We start from the raw sequence: 15383 nt of genomic DNA on the forward strand, positions 1-15383 counted from the left end.
CGTATAGTCAGGGTTGAAAACAACTGACTTACATTATCAGGGAGCAGGAGATAAAGCCAGAGATGGCATTGTCAGAAACCCTGTGGAAGCACAGGGAAGAATGATCCCTGGGGAGTGGCTGCAGGGGTCCCAGCCTGGGCCATGGGGGCCCTGGAGAGTGTGCCCTGTTTTTGACTCTTCTCTTGGAACTCTCATGTGGAAAACACAAGTGCTAACCAGTTCATGTCTTTCTTTACAGATACTAATGGACCATATTACCAAGGACCAGTCCACATGAACCACACAACTCTCAAAGAGATATTTTTTAAGATAACTTTTATTTTCTTCTTATTCCTTTCCTGTTGATTTTTTTTCTATAATTTCATTCTTGTTTTTTCATCTCATTATCCAAGTTCTGCAGACCACACAGGAACTTGCTTCATGGCTCTTTAGATGAAACTGAGATTCAAGGTTCCTCACCCTAGTCACTAAAGAAGGATTTTAGTCTCCCAACCCAGAAAGGTGATTCTTTCTTTACCATTTCTGGGAACTTTAGTCTTAATTGGGTACCTCATTAGTAGGAAATGCTAAGGTACCTTCTATGTGGAACAATCTCCAATGTCTAAATTGCCTTAAAAGAGCCCATTTCTTAGCTGCTGAAATCAGTGCTCTTTCACGTCTTCAGAGGAGCAGGGATGGTACCTACCAACCAGGTAGGTTAGACGTAGGTGGTGCATGCTGATTTCCCCTGGATGTTCCAAGCCCTGTTTCCTGTGCGAAGGTGGTGTGTCTGGTTCAGAGATGTGGACTAGTGAGTGTTGCTTGTTAAGATCCAGTAGGCCTGCTTGGATTTAGTACAGCCCTTCCTCCACTCCCACCACACCTTCTCATTTTTCAGGTTTTTAACAAGACTGCCACTATTAAGTTGAATTTTGTCCCCTTACATTTATTTCTTTTGTTAAAAAAAAACGAAAGTAAGAAACCTGTTTAGTGTTAACACTGAGGAACTACTTGGGTGGTTAGTTGTTATCAGTTTCTCTTTTGAACCTTTGGAGCTGAGTACAGAGTTAAGTCTAGAGAAATGCTGATTTCAAACTTTGATAAATCCCTCTGTTTCTAGCCCATAGTTTATAGCATCAGTGAACTGGGGCCATAACAGATTCTATCAGCTCTGCCCCATACAGCTTGTGCTGAAGGTGAATTTCTTGAGCCATTACTCAGTATAAAGCACTGAGCTCTGTTTTTAGGATTTATCCTTTAAGAGCAAATTTCTGGTCAGCTGTGCTTCTGCAACCTAAAATATTTAAAGGGAAGCAGGTGTGGATGGGAGGAGACAGGAGAAATTGGGCCAGGCTGAGGGAAATCTAGCTCCATATAACTTGTTTGGGACTTTAGGCCTTGTATAAACAGTAGTTTTACAGATGTGGTACCACTTTGGATTGACACATGTCACAAAAAGTTTATGAACTAAGATCTTAAAAGACAGCTTGTGTGTAGAGAAGGTAATGAGTATGTCCTGGCTCATGCTCGGGAAGAATCCCCAGAGAGGCTTTCACGGATCAGAGAGGTGTGTTCCCAGGCCATGTACCCTGCTTACCAGCATTTCTGCATGCTCAGATGAGCTTTAAGTATATAATTATCCAGGATTCTACATCCTCAACTTGTTCTAGCTTGTGATCCTTCAAAGTTGGGTCAGGCATTAATGCTAGGTACTAGAAATTTTCATTTCTCTATTGCCATTGATCAGAGAGACAGGCATGAAAAACAGGAATATAAGAAAGGAAAGTTTTCACCCTGCAATTTCCTAGCAGGGGACAGTGGTCTTGCCAAAACTTTTTTCCCTTTCCTCTCTTGTTTCTCCCCACCCAGCCCTTTTCTACTCCTTGCCAATGTGACCATGCTTTCTTCTCTGTAGATATTAACGGTTCAAGCCCTTTTTCCCAGGGCATTTAACCAGCCAATCAGAACACCACATCCTTTAAGGGAGGCAACCTGGCCAACAGTGGTATCTATCACATCAGCTCTGCTGGAGGGAAGGGGCCTGCTGCCCTCTGGCCTGCCCCCTGCTCCCTGTCTATTATTGTGTCCATAGGAATAATAGGTAAGGGCTCCGTCTCTGTCAAGCCATGTAACAAAGGACACTCTGGAAAAATGTCTGGCATCAGAGGGAGCATGTGGAGAGCAACTTGGGAGGAACAAGTTTATTTTGTATTGAATGATTTTTAATGAATGCAATATTAATTCTTGCAGATGAGCAATAATCATTAAAGTCAATTAAAGTGATAAGACCTTATTGGAAGTCTGTGTCATTCTTCGTTGAACAGCAAAACTTTATTAGAACCTGCTTTCTAGGGTCAGACAAGTCATGTGTCAGTTAACAGTGTGTGATAGAGATTTGTTGAGGACCTCATATGTAGAGGACCAGGCTGGATGCAGAGTTCTTCAGTAACATCTTAAGTGTTGTATGCCTGCTCTGTGCCAAGGCACTTTCACTCTTTCTTCAAGAAGCAGACTTCCTGCTTAAGCTTTACGGCTCCTCACTTGCATAGTCCCTTTCTAAGACACTGTACCTAATTCTTTCCCTTAAAGAATGCCTACAAAGTTATGTAAACTTGTCTCTCTGTCTTCTGATGCAGCAATGTGTCTATTAATAATATTGTTCCAAAGTAATACCTTTTCTCTTTCATTAAGTTGGTCCTAAACAATGTTGATGATTTCTATGCAGGCTGGTAAAATGAGTGTTTTTAATTCTGTGAGGCTTTATATGTGCACATAAATCCAAATTTAAGATAAACTTCGTATTGCTTAATTAGAGATTTAAACTTTTTTTTAAGTCTCATGAACCTATTAGATAACTTTTTAGTTTACAAAAAGTTGTCTGTTATGGTGGGAAAATATCTTGAAGTTAAATATTTGAATATAAAGAATTTAAATGAACTGTTGACCTTAGAGTTTCATAAAATCAATTCTTCCAGGTGTTTTTTTTCATTGCCTACTATGTGCCAACGTCTGTTTTAGATACATGGAATACATCATTGAAAATCAGATCTCTTCCTTTGTGGCATTTACATAAAATTCCAGACTCAGACTTCCCCTTCCCCTTTTCCCTTACCCACAATCCCGTTCATTAGGTAGAGCAGAGCAAGCTGGCGTCCACATGGATTCACAGCCTGATGTGTGTGGGTGGGAGCTGGGGGTATGGCCTGGTGCAGGGAGTCGTCTAAGTGGGATGGGGAGGGCATCCACAGGGGAGGGATGGCAGTGGCAGATTAGGTAGGAACAGCGGACTTGATAAGCACAAATATTAAGGATAATGGAAGCCAACTTTCTCATTTTGGGAGAAGGTATTACAAATGGGAAAAGGAAAAGACTGGTGGTCTAATGTTGGGTTTGAATAGGAAGTATTGGTGTGAACTCATGATTTTCAACATAAATATAGTGTGCGTGTGTATGTGTAAACACACCTTCCCTAGCTCTGTCTATTAAGTGAGCCTTGGAGCAGACCTCTCCTTCCCCTGATGCAGTGCACACACCTAGCCTCCAGATTCAGGCATTACGTTCTCCACTTAATTGAACCAGGACTCTGGAGAAAATGACTGATTCCATGGCTGGGCAGGGAAGGTACAAGATGAGCCGGAAAGCAAGGAAGGACTCAAAAAATGAAGGGGCCATGTCAAAAGAACACAGAAGCCAGCTTTAAGGGACTTACACTGGGCAAATCTGACATAATATAAGCATCAAAATAATGGCTTTAAACCATTGAATAAAATAGGAAACTATGAATATATTATGATATAAATGAGTGAGTGAGTGAGTGAATAGTTTAATGAGGAATGGGATATGTGTGTAGTTTCAAAGTACCTCTCCATAAAATGTTTCTGAAGTACAATGGGAAAAAGAGTCGTTTTAAAGTGGAGAAGCCTGGCAGACACCTTAATCAAGTGAACAAAATGAACATCAATATTGGGAGAAATCTAAATCCACCACTAGGATGCACTGAGAAGGTCACAGCATCAAAGATGCAAAGCCTGAATGTTGTCGTAAGGATACGTCAGATAATTCCAAATTGAAGGACATTTTATGAAATAACTGACCTAATCTCTTCAAAAGTGCCAAAGTCAAAGAATGATCAAAGAACTGAGGAGACTAATACAACAACTGCATGAACTGAAATGGATCATTTTGCTATAAAGAACATTATTGAGACAATTGGTGAAACTTGGAGTCTGAGGACAGGACGATAGTAACATCAGTGTTCATGTCCTGATGTTAATGGCTGAATTGTGGTTATATAATGTTCTTGTTTGTAGGAAATAAACACTGAAGTATTAGGGAGTTGTGGATCATCAGGTCAACGACTCACTGAATGGTCAGGAAAAGATTATTTTAATGCACTGGCTACTTTTTTGTAAGTTTGATTATTACAAAGTTAAAAACAATTTTTAAATGAGCATTCTAAGACCAAAAAAAAAAAGCAGACTTTATCAATTGAGAAAACTTAAAAAATCAATTTGCTCTGTTTAGGAACATCTTAGACCAGATAGTTATAATAAACGTAAAGCCTTCTGGTTTAGCAAAGCAAAAGAAATCAGTGGAAAGAATATTTTACATGCTTACACAAGACAAAGTATTTCACTGACAAATCCCAACAAAAGCAATCTGCAGTCCTGGATGGTTCAACGGCAAGGGGGAGAGCGGAGGTGCCGCATGGTGCGACCTTGCCAGAGTGCTCCCTGAACAGTCTTACCTGCCACATAACTTCTGATGTGGGGAAGTCCAAAGACATTTGTGAATTCTGAAAGAATGTAAAACAAGAATTGATAGCAGTGCTTACCTGCTAACCGATTGTGAAACTCTGGTTTAGAGCAGGGGTCGGCAAACTATAGCCCTCCCGTGAGCCAAATCTGGCCCGCTACTTGTGTTTGTACAGCTCGCAAGCTAAGAATGGTTTTTATGTTTTTAAATGGTTAGAAAAAAATCATGACTAATATTTTGTGATGTGAAAATTGTATGAAATTCAAATTTCATTGTCCATAAATGAAGTTTTATACACAGCCACGCTCATTCACTTATGTAATGTCTGTGGCTACTTTCATGTCACGATGGCAAAATTGAGTAGCTGCAACCAAATGGCCCACAAAGTCCAAAATACTTACTATCTGGCCGTTTGTGGACCCCAGGCATAAAGGTTGTGTTAGGTGTAAAGGCAAAGATGTATTGGAGGGCATTTGACTTGCATTCTATTAGCAGAAACTGAGAGAATGAAAGCATTAGAAAGTAAAGGATATCAGAGTATTCTAGTCTGGGTGGCAGATGTTAAACCCACCTACATCCTGGCCAGGATTCACTCTGTGATTAGGAAATCTCTGCAAGCTGATAGGGCAATTTAAAAATTACTTGGGAAGGTAATTTGTGATTCCAATTTAGAAAGTATAATTGATCAATTTAGACTTAGTAATCAGTTTTAAGTTGCAATCATATATATATATATATATATATATGTAGTCGTGGAAACTATACACTATTAGAACTTTTAATAATAGTATTTTGTTTGTTTTTATTCTGTTTGTGTTTGGGTTGCCAGACAATTCAAGTACTCTGAAAAGGAAATCAACTATAATAAATGTATAAATGCATTTGGAAATGTTTGAAGGAGTTTAAGTTTATAATTGGATATTCAAAGTCCCCTTAAAAGTGATTAACATTTGCTAGATTTTTAAATACAGTAAGATCTATAAGCTGAACTTTAAAAAACTTAAGTAATGTTTTTAATTTAATATTAATATTTTAAACTGAAGTGATGTCTCTGCCCACACAGCAGCCCTTGAAGACATTTTAAAATGTCCTCTAAGAGGAATTGTTCTGGACTGTGGGCTAGAGGGTACTTGTCTCTGATCCTGGGGGCTTCCCCCTCATCCTACCACCCTGTGCGTGGTTCTCCACTGCAGCCACCAGATGGCAAGTTTTCTCACATTGCCAGGTTGTCATACATGGTCTCTGGCCAACAAAGGATAACAAAATGTAGGTCCATAATCCCTTTTCTGAGACCCCCTGTGTTTTGAAAATGAAAATACTTCAGATTTTTAGGAAATGCGTGAATACGCAGTATATTATGTAATACCTATTAGGGAAGTGTGAAGCAGCATTCTATAATCAAACGTGCTAATATTTCTTCAATTGTTTGTTAATAATCACAGAATAAGGGATAAATAAAGCCGTTAATAGCCTCCCATCAGTTCAGATCAGATTCTGCTGCCAAAGTAACTTGTGCCAAAGTTCAGGACAAAAATTTTGATTTTTAGAATTTATCGAATTTTGGAGTGATAGATAAAGGTTTACAGCTCTAGAATATTAAGAGTGAGACATAGTGTTTGCTCTGTAACTGGCTCCATTCTAAATGCTTTACACGATTAGCACACTTGATCCTCACAATAACCCCATGAGATATGTACTGCTATTATCCCCATTTTACAGATGGGGAAATTGAGACATTGAGGTAAAGGAACTTGCCCAATAGTACACAGTCCCTAAATCGGTGGAACTGGAATTAACCCAGACAGTCTGGCTTCAGGGTCCCTGCTTGATGCTAGGCAATATCGCTTCTAGGAATCAGCTCCAAACCAGGGATCTAGTATCAGTCACGTGTGGGGCCAACTAAAAACGGGATCTAGATTTCTAGATCCTGTCCCAAACCTACGGAAACAAACTCTCAGGGCCGTGAGGAAGTCAAATACCTCTCAAGGTCATAGCGCAGTTGATAGGTAGATTAGATAGCTAGGTAGAGCTAAGATTCAACCCCCAGTCTTTTCTGGTTCCCTGTGGCCCTTCTAAGTCACGTTGTGGCTTTTCAGGCCGTTTCCCCAGGGTTCTCGTTTCTCAGCAAAGATTCTTTCAGGAGAAGAAACTTGGCATGGGCACGAAGACTCAAACTGCGGATGCCATGACTTTGCTAATGCTTCCTGAATGCAAGCCCTGACCACCTAGGGAACCTACCACATGACATAAAATTGACATCTTGACCATTTTTAAGTATACGGTTCAGTGATGTTAAATATGTTCACATTGTTGTGCAACCATGACCACCATCCATCCTCATAACTCTTCATCTTGTAAAACTGAGACTCTATGCTTATTAAACGATAACTCCCCATCCCCTCCTGTCCCCAGCCCCTGGCAACCACCATTACACTTTATGTCTCTAAGAATTTGACTAAGTGCCTCATATAAGTGGAATCATATGTATTTGTCTTTTTGTGACTGGCTTATTTCACTTAGCATAGTGCCCTCGAGATTCATCCATGTATCATATTGCAGAATTTCCTTCTTTTTTAAGGCTGAATACTATTCCATTGTACATATATGCCACATTTTGCTTATCCATTCATCCATCAATGGACACTTGGGTTGCCTCCACATTTTAGCTATTGTGAATAAATCTGCTAAGAATATGGGTGAACAAATACTTCTTCGAGACCCTGCTTTCAATCTTTTGGTTATCTACCCAGAGTGGGATTGCTGGGTCATATGGTAATTCTACTTTTAATTTTTTGAGAAACTGCCATACTGTTTTCCACAGTGGCTTTACCGTTTTACATTCCCATCAGCAGTACACAAAGGTTCCAATTTCTCCACATCCTCACTAACACTTGTTGTTTTCTGGGCTTTTGGTAGTAACCATCCTAAAGGGTGTGAGGTGGTGTCTCACTGTGGTTTTGATTTGCATTTCCCTAATGGTTAGTGATGTTGAGCATGTTTTCACATGCTTCCTGGCCATTTGTATATCTTCTTTGGAGAAATGTCTATTCAAGTACTTTGGCCATTTTTTAATGCAGTTGTTTGGTTTTTTGTTGTTGAGTTTTAGGAGTTCTTTTATATATTCCAGGTATTCCCCTCTGATCAGATATATGATTTGCAAATATTTTCTCCCATTCTCTGAGTTGCCTTTTTATTCTGTGGATAGGGTCTTTTGATGCATATAATTTTTAAATTTCCATGAAGTCCAATTTGTCTATTTTTCTTTTGTTATCTATGCCTTTGGTGTCATATCCAAGAAATCATTGCTAAATCCAATGTCATGAAGATTTTGTCCTATGTTTTATTCTCAGAGTTTTATTGTTTTGGGTCTTGCATTTAAGTCCTTGATCCGTTTGGAGTTCATTTTTATATGTGGTGTTAGGTAAGGGTCCAACTTCATACTTTTTGCATGTGGATATCCAGTTTTCCCCAGCACCATTTGTTAAAAAGACTGACCTTTCCCCATTGAATGTCTTGGCACCCTTGTCAAAAATCATTTGACCATATATGTGAGGGCTTATTTCTGGGCTCTCTATTCTATTCCATTGGTTATGTCTGTCTTTATGCCATTGCCACACTGTTTTGATTACAGTAGCTTTGTTGTAAGTTTTGAAATTAGGAAGTGTGAGTCCTTTGATTTTGTTCTTTTTCAAAATTTTTTGGCTATTCAGGGTCCCTTGAGATGCCATATAAATTTTAGGATGGGTTTTTCTATTTATGCAAAGAACGTCTTTGGGATTTTTATAGGGATTGCATTGAATGTGTAGGTAATACTGACATTTTAGCAATCTTAAGTCTTCCAATCCATGAACATGGGATGTGTTTCTATTTATTTGTGTCTTCTTTAATTTCCTTCAGCAATGTTTTGTAATTTTCATTGTACAAGTTTTTTAGCTCCTTGGTTAAATTAATTCCTAAGTGTCTTATTCTTTTTTCTTTTTGCTGAGGAAGATTAGCCCTGAGCTAACATCTGTGCCAGTCTTCCTCCACTTTCTTTGTGGTTTGCTGCTACAGCATGGCTGACAATTGATGTAGGTCTGTGCCTGGGACCCGAACCCACAAACCTGTCCTGCCAAAGTGGGGCGTGCTGAAGTTAACCACTACGCCACAGAGCTGGCCCCATTTTATTCTTTTTGATGCTATTGAAAATGGAATTGTTTTTGTAATTTCCTTTTCAAATTGTTCATATGTAGAAATGTAATTGATGTTTATGTGTTGACTTTGTATCCTACTACTTTGCTGAATTCATTTAGTAGTTCTAACAGCTTTTTGTGGAATCTTTAGGGTTTTCTACTTACAAGATCATATCAAATAGAAACCAAAAGAGAGCAGTGGTGGCCATACAAATATCAGACAAAACAGATTTTAAACCAAAAAAGTTTAGAAGAGACAAAGGACATTATCTATGAATAAAAGGTTCAATACAGCAAGAAGCTATAATAATCATAAACATTTACGCCTAACGAAGACCATCAAAATATATGAAACAAAAAATGAATTGAAGGAGAAATAGGCAGTTCTGTAATAATAGTTGGAGATTTCAGTACTCCACTCACAATAATGGCTAGAACAACCAGAGAGAAGATAAGTAAGGAAATAGAGAACTTAACACAATAAACCAACTAGGTCTAACAGACATACAGAACACTCGACCCAACAACAACAGCATATACATTCTTCTTAAGTGCACATGGGACATTTTCCAGGATAGATCATATGTTAGGCCACAAATTAAGTCTCAACAGTTTTAAAAAGATAGATATCATACAAATTATTTTCTACAATCACAATGGAATGAAGTTAGAAATCAGTAACAAAAGTAAAACTGGAAAATTGTCAAAGTTTTTTTGTCTTTTCTTTTAGCACTTTGAATATATCAGTCTCCTGCCTTCTGGCCTCCAAAGTTTCTGATGAGAAATCTGCTGATAATCGTATTGAGGATCCTTGTATGTGATGATTCGCTTCTCTCTTGCTGCTTTGAAGACTCTTTATCTTTTGAAAGTTTGATTATAATGTGTCCTGGTATGGGTCTCTTTGAGTTCACCTTTCCTGGAATTCTTTGAGCTTCTTGTATGTTTATATTCATGTCTTTCATCAAATTTAGGAAGTTTTCAGCCATTGGTTCCTCAAATATTCTCCCTGTCCCTTCTCTTTCTCTCTCCTTCTAAGACTCACACAATGCTTATGTTGTCCTCCTCTTGATGGTGGCCCACAGATCTTTTAGGCTCTGTTCACTTTTCTTCAATCTTTTTTCTTTCTGTTCCTCAGCCTCAATAATTCTCACTGTCCTATCTTTTAAGTTCCTGATTCTTTCTTCCACCTGCTAAAAATCTGCCTTTAAATCCCTCTAATAATATTTCATTTTGTTATTGTGTTTTTCAGCTCCAGAATTCTTTTCTTTTTAGCTTTTTATCTCCTTATCAGTATTTCCATTTTGTTCTCTCATCGTTGTCCTGACTTTGCCCACGTCTCCCTTTAGCTCTTTGAGCGTCTTTGAGACAGTTGTTTTCAAGTCTTTGTCTAGCACATCTGCCATTAAGTCTTTTTCAGGAACAGTTTCTGTTGACTTGTTTTTTTTCCTTTGAATGGGCCATACTTTTCTTTTTCTTTGTATGCCTTGTGATTTTTTGTTGAATACTGGACATTTAAATCTAATAATGTGGTAAGTCTTAGAATCAGATTCTGCCCTTTCCCCCAGGGTTTGCTGTTTTTTTCGTTATTGTTTTTGTTTATTGTTATTGGTTTTTTGGTTGTTATAGGCTATCTCTACACCAAGGATCAAACTGAGGTGTAAAATTAATGTCTTCTCAGGTCTCTTCTGAGCCTTTCTCTGGGCATACATGGCCACTTTCCAATTTTCTCCATATATGCTGTTAGTGTTTTTTTTTTTTTACACTGTTGTTTTTTAATGTCCTGGTCTTTAATGTCCGGCTCCCAAAAGGGGAAAAAGTGAAAAATGAGGGAGGGGAGAAAAGGGTCCAAGCCCCTTAAAACCTTGGAAGTCACTTCAGCCAAAGTGAGAGGGGCTTGCAACAATGGGGGGCAGTGCAACAACAATGGCTGCCTGCCTCGTTGTCTGCACCTCTGTGATCAGAAACAGCAATCAGAGCACAGATCCCCAATATTTGGAGAACAGGGGGCTCCTTTTTGCCCACCCTGGCAAGCTGTGTGCAAGGTGCTCCATGCTGTGTGCACAGCTGTCTGCCACATGGCTGAGGGTGCAGGATGGATAGCTGTTACTGTGCTAGGAGCTGAAATTGACCAAAATTAACCATAATTTAACATCCAAGTCTTCCTTTGGAAGTTGCAAACCTTCAACAGACTCTAGAGTTCCAAAATAGTTACATCAGACAGATTCTGCCAGTGCAATTGTTGTCTAGGTGGGGAGACAGATTCCTGGTGCTTCTAACTCTGCCATCTTTCCAGAATCCTCTCCTGTGACCCCTACCATTTTACCACTTAAATGGCATTTGGATATGTCTCATCATCTCCTCCCTTCCCCAAGTCAAGCCTTCAGATTAGACCACAGCCCTGGCCAATGGCTTGACTGTAACCTCTTGAGAGACCTTGACAAAGACTCTCTACTTGACCAAACTTTAGTCAGCCTCCTCTGAGCCCCTTTTTTGACCAGGCCTTGACGTTGGTCACCATCCTTTCCAGGCCTGCATAGCCCAATTGTAGCAAGAATCTTGCTAAGTCAGTTCAGAAAGCATCCCCTCACCCTTGATATCTGATCACCCTTAATGTCTGATCATTTTCCTCATCCCCTCTCCTTGGTATCTGATCACCCTGGCCTATGTTCAGCAAGAATCCTGTTAAATCAGTTTAGCAGGAATCCCCCTACCCTTGATATCTCCTCTTAGTAATTTTTCATCCATTTGTCCCCTCATTCCATTCGTTGGCTACAAATCCCCAGCTGTCTTTGCTGTATCTGGAGTTAAGTACAATCTCTCTCATCTGTTATGACAGCCTTGACATCTACCACAACAGTCCTGAATAAAGTCTTCCTTACCACTTTAACAAATGTCAGAATAATTTTTTGTTTATCAACCTTGAGCTAGCGGCATCCAGCTAAGCCATCCCCGGATTCTTGGCCAATAGAAACTGTGAGATAATAAATGTTTATTGTTTTAATCCTCTAAGTGTTAGGGTAATTTGCTACACAGAAATAGGAAGTGGTACATGATGTGTCATGGATACTGTGATGCACTGCTCAATTTCCCCTCCAGGACTGGGGCTTTCATTCTTCTACTGCCAGGAATGCTGGCTGCTGGTAGTTCACAGCTAAGTCCTTCTCCAGTTAATGTCTTTGGTAAAGAGAGCTACATTTCCCAGAGATATGCTTCTTTCCCAGGGACAGCCTGCTACCCAAGGATTCATCCATGCAGGAGTAAAAGGCCTAGACCCTTGGCCTTCAATGTGGGACAACTTTGAAAGATTATCTCAGCTCTAGGGTGTCCTGAAGCATCCACTGAGACCTCTGTTGCAACTGTGTCACAGTTCAACTTCTCCCTCCACCAAATCCTATTTCTCTCACCTCCTTACAGGTGTTATGATTAGTAACAGTCCCCAACATACCACCTAAATGCAGATCTCTCCCTCAGAGCCTACTTTCTGGGGAACCTGACCTAAGATACTATGTGACCTTGAGCAAATACTTTACCTCTCTATATCTTGGTTTCTTCATCCGCAAAATGGGAGAAATACCAGTGTCCATCCCATAGGATTGTTGTGAGGATTAAATGAGATTAAGTCCTTCATAGTGTCTGCCATACAGCAAGCACATATAAATATTTGCTGTTGTTACTATTACTATATACTAAAAAAACATTCCAAGCTCCCCTCCCCCCAAAAAAAACAGCTGGTGCAAGGGTCTTAAGGTAGCAGCAAACTTGGCATGCTAGAGAGACTGAATGGAGGGCCATGAAGCTAAAGGAGGAGAGTGGTAGGAGACGAGGTGGGAGAAGAAGGCAGATCTTTGCTGGACCCATGTGGGTCTTGTATGTTAAAGAGTCAGGATTTAAATCTAAGTGAGTTGGGAAGCCATGGAAGACTGAGAGCAAGTGAGTGACATGAGTTGATATGTGATTCTAAAAGCTCACTGTGGCTGCAAGGAGAATTGGTTATAGGGCAGCCGGAGGGGAAGTGGGGAAGACTGGAGTGGCAATAATCATGAATAGTGAGTTCCGGAATACGTTTTGGTGAGAGAGTCACTGGTGAACTAGATGTGAGGGGTGAAGAAGAGAGGAATTAAGGAGGTATCCTCGGTTTGGGCTTGAGAAAAATGGGTGGTTGGTAATTCCATTTATTTAGATAAGGAAAAGCAGAAGAGCAGATTTGGTGCAAGAGAGGGAGAATCCAGAGTCCTGGCTGTAACATGTTAAGTTTGAAATGCCTATTAGACTTCCACATGAGATGTCAAATCAGCCATTGGATGTATGTTTGGGTCCTCTTTTGACTAATCCAAACTGTTTGTAAGAAGGCTAGGAGGTTATAAATTAATCTGACCTGGGACAGAGTTAAACTGACTGATTCCTTTGGAAGACAGGATTGTTACCTGCCCTATTAACTACCTACCTAAAACATTGTTAATATTTTCTTCTTCTCATAGCTGCTAATGGAGAGAATTCCACGTGGCACTACAACTAGAGGGGGAAGACCTGCCCATAGATGCTCCATGGGTCATGACTTTAATATTGAGCATTTCAGTGACCAGCAATATCTTGGCCAGGGCTAAGATGGAAATTGCCAGAAGCAGGCTCACTTTGTCTCCCAGTATGAACTTAGGTATGGATGGATATGAAGCATCTTGCCCAGTACCTGACATCCTGTAAGCACATAGTATGTGCCAATTTCCTTCAACGGAGCCCAACCGGAACAATCACCCTGTTCTTGGTGCAGCCCTTGCAATGCTATAATATCTCAAATATGGTATTCCACTTCTTCCAGTCTCTTTAACATGACTGCTCATGATAAAGGAAGGGCCTTCTCACCTTAGGCTTCACTTCGTGGTGATAATAATAATTTTCTTTTGTTAGAAAAAAATGCTTTATAGTCTTCAAAATGATTTTACATGAATTAGCTCATTTGATCCATTGCCTCATAAGGCAGGTGGGATTATCCTCATTTCACAGATGAGGAACGAAGGAAGAGATGTGCAGAAGGCATTTCTGCAACTTCCACTCTCTACAGGGCTGTGCTTTTCTGAAAGCTTCTTAGCAAATGGAGAAGAGTGAGTTCTGCAGCTGTGCTTAAGCTCCCTCACGTTTGGAATCCTTTTTCCTACCAGAGGCCAAATGGAGTATAGTTCAAGGAGTTTTTCCCAGGAGAGAGGGAGCACTCTTTGGGACTCAAAAGTGGTGCCAATTTAAGTAGCTCTCCTATTTAGAATTCTTGAACTAGTCACAGCTTGGAGACACTGCATTTCATTCAGGAAAGATTTCCACACAAGCTCAGACTGTTTTTATTAAAAAAGCTTGTTACCCCTTGATATTACGTTTGAACAAGCCAGAACAATTGGAAACAACCCAGATGTCTGTTAAAAGGTGACTGGATGAACAATGGAGTACTGTGTATAAACCATTGATATCATGCAACAAGACAGATGCATTTCAGAATAATTAGATTCAGGGAAAGAATTCAGACAAAAAAGAATACATATTGTATGATTCTATTAGTGTAAAATTGGAGAAAATGCAAACTAATCTATAGTATCAGAAAACTTATCAGTGGTTAACTGGAAACGAGAGAGGGACACAGTAAAGAGTGGGAGAGAGGATTACCAAGCGGCACAGGCAACTTTTGGGGTGATGGGTATGTTCATTCTTTTGATTGCAGTGGTGATTTTATGGTGTTTATATATGTCAAAATACATCAAATTGTATACTTTGAACATGTGTGTATAAAAATTAGACCTTAATAAAAATAGCACATGATTATAAAAATTTCAAGAACACAGAAAAGCACAAAGAGGGAAATGAAAATAACCTATGTTTCCAACATCTAGAAATAAAACCTACTAAGTTTTTGGTATATTTCCTTCCAGTCTCTTTTCTACACACACACACACACACACACACACACACAGAACCAATTGTACATTTAATTATATCATAAGCATTTTCCCATGTTACTAAAAATTCTTAATGTTAAACACAAATATTAAGATTAAATATTAATATATTAAATCTTACACATAGCCCATTATTTAGTTACCCATTTTCATTTTTTTTTTTTTTGAGGAAGCTTAGCCTTGAGCTAACTGCTGCCAATCCTCCTCTTTTCACTGAGGAAGACTGGCCTTGAGCTAACATCCATGCCCATCTTCCTCTACTCTATATGTGGGACGCCTACCACAGTATGGTGTGCCCAGTGGTGCCATGTGCGCATCCAGGATCCGAACTAGTGAATCCCAGGCAGCCAAAGTGGAACGTGTGCACTTAACCACTGCGCCACCAGGCCAGCCCCTAGTCACCCATTTTCTTATTGGCTATTTCTCAAATTAGGTTTATCACAACTTTACACTATTGAAAATACCACTGCCTGGAACATCATCATACATATACCTTTGTCGAAATCTTTGATTATTTTCTTACAATTTATTACTAGAA

At 39.6% G+C, this 15383-nt stretch overlaps 1 protein-coding gene across 4 annotated transcripts in view; it reads left to right on the top strand.

The window, feature by feature from the left end:
* AHCYL1 (adenosylhomocysteinase like 1) overlaps positions 1–2272 on the top strand; it is a 37281-nt gene extending 35009 nt beyond the window's left edge. For all 4 annotated transcript variants that reach the window (XM_014835202.3, XM_014835203.3, XM_070487008.1 and 1 more), the window contains exon 17: positions 239–2272. In XM_014835202.3, the coding sequence (XP_014690688.2) occupies positions 239–245 (7 nt within the window). In that variant the 3' untranslated portion in view covers positions 246–2272. The remainder of the gene's footprint in view (positions 1–238) is intronic.
* The last annotated feature ends 13111 nt before the right edge of the window (positions 2273–15383 follow it).

This window comes from Equus asinus, chromosome 16 (genome assembly GCF_041296235.1).
Source record: "Equus asinus isolate D_3611 breed Donkey chromosome 16, EquAss-T2T_v2, whole genome shotgun sequence".
Lineage (NCBI taxonomy): Eukaryota > Metazoa > Chordata > Mammalia > Perissodactyla > Equidae > Equus > Equus asinus.